Raw genomic sequence first — 1,829 nt, 5'->3', positions numbered from 1 at the left:
CCCTGTCTGCTTCCTAAATGTCATGACCCTGTCTGCTTCCTAAATGTCATGACCCCGTCTGMTTCCTAAAGGTCATGAYCCCKTCTGCTTCCTAAATGGGACCCTATTCATTATGTAGTGTACTACGTTTGACCAGAGCTCCAAGGGGGTTGCATAGGGAATAGAATGCCATTCGGGACACGGACCATGTCTCCAAGCCTTAAATGAATCAGCTGCGACCCACAAGACCGGCCCGGCCCCTGGCTGAGTGAACGACCTGACGTTGGGGAAACATTGCCTTAGTCTATGAGTCGTATCTTTTTGCCACCAATTAGAAATATAACTTTCGAGTGAAGGATCTACTCTCTGTACTAATCTGAGTGTCTGCGTGTGTCTGTCCTCAGCTACCGCTCTATTCTCCAGTTGGTGAAGCCCTGGCATGATGAAGTGAAGGACTATGTGTTCCCTTACCCCCAGGACTGCAACCCCAGGTGCCCTCTCAAATGCTACGGACCCATGTGTACACATTATACCCAGGTAGGAAGACAGTCAAGGAAAAGTACCATGTCATTCTGGGCGGAATCAGAACTTGATTTAACCCAATGCCGTCAAGACTTGATTGATATTAATGTTTGTGTCACTCGTGCATCTCTCTATTTATTTTATTTCACTGTTATTTATCCAGGTTAGGCTAGTTGAGAACAAGTTCTCATTTGCAACTGCGACCTCTTAATTAAAGGTCCAGTGCAGCTGTTTTTATCTCAATATCAAATAAATAATTTTGTATGTTTTTAATTTAAATGGTCAAAAATAAACAAAAATAGCTTCTTAGCAAAGGACTATTTCTCAAGCAAGAATTTTGCTAGGACTGTCTGGGAGTGGTCTGAGTGGGGAGGGGAAAACTGAACTTGATCTGTTATTGGCAGAGAGGTTTGGAACTCTCTTTCTTATTGGTCTATTAACTAATTTACCTCCTGGTGATGTCACCGCGGAAAGCCCAAACTCCGTCCCACCAAAACAGGCTGACATTTCAGTCGGCCTTTTCAAACAGCTCTTACACTAAAAGATCATTGTCATAATTTTCACCATTTCACAGTATTATTCCAACATCACAGTGTGGAAATATGTATAAATATAAGACACGGGAAAATCCCGTTTTCTGGCCTGTGAAACTGTTTTAAAGCATCTTTACATAATGATGATCCCGTGGTCTCTGCTTTACAGATGGTTTGGGCCACAACAAACAAAGTTGGCTGTGCTGTACATACCTGTCACAATATGAACGTGTGGGGGAACGTGTGGAAACGGACAACATACTTAGTGTGCAACTATTCATCCAAGTAAGTAGACGGTATTCATTTTTTCATTCTATCGTCACCCCCTTTTTGATATTTCGCCAATAAGGAATACAGAGTCTTTGAGAAAGGTAGTTGCTTTCGCGACAGCTTCTATCCTGTTGTCCTATTGCCTTTAATTTAACAATGGCGTACTGTACCTTAGTTTCCGAGCATGGCGATACTCAACCCGCTGTCAGCACAGTACGGTTCATCTCCGTCCATTGGAGCTTTAGCAAACGCACGGATAAATGCGTTGGCCGCCATGTTGCTTAGCGATTCAGACGTACTGCACACAAGGCCGTGAACGTACAGGTACCAGCTACATTCCAAACGCTCCAGAGCCTCACCAGAATTCCAGAATAATTCATTCCTTAATTCCAGAATCAAAAGGCGGGTGTTTCGTAACCGTTGGGGACTTGTGACTCAGCCCTTATCTTCTCATTTGGCTGGCGGATAATACCAACCTGCGCTATGGTGACCTGTTTAAACTCACTAATGGAGAATATGGCTTCC

General features: G+C 43.8%; 1 protein-coding gene across 1 annotated transcript in view; it reads left to right on the top strand.

The window, feature by feature from the left end:
- Positions 1-383: 383 nt before the first annotated feature.
- LOC112078071 (peptidase inhibitor 15-A) overlaps positions 384-1,829 on the top strand; it is a gene marked incomplete at its 5' end in the record, with an annotated part of 3,228 nt that continues 1,782 nt past the window's right edge. The window contains 2 exons of the mRNA XM_024144419.2: positions 384-516; positions 1,204-1,319. Coding sequence (XP_024000187.1) covers positions 384-516; positions 1,204-1,319 — 249 coding nt within the window. The remainder of the gene's footprint in view (positions 517-1,203; positions 1,320-1,829) is intronic.

The sequence above is a fragment of the Salvelinus sp. IW2-2015 genome, unplaced genomic scaffold, assembly GCF_002910315.2.
Source record: "Salvelinus sp. IW2-2015 unplaced genomic scaffold, ASM291031v2 Un_scaffold5220, whole genome shotgun sequence".
Classification (NCBI taxonomy): Eukaryota; Metazoa; Chordata; class Actinopteri; order Salmoniformes; family Salmonidae; genus Salvelinus; species Salvelinus sp. IW2-2015.
Note: the sequence above shows the minus strand (reverse complement) of the source record. Positions and strands in the feature narration are given on the sequence as shown.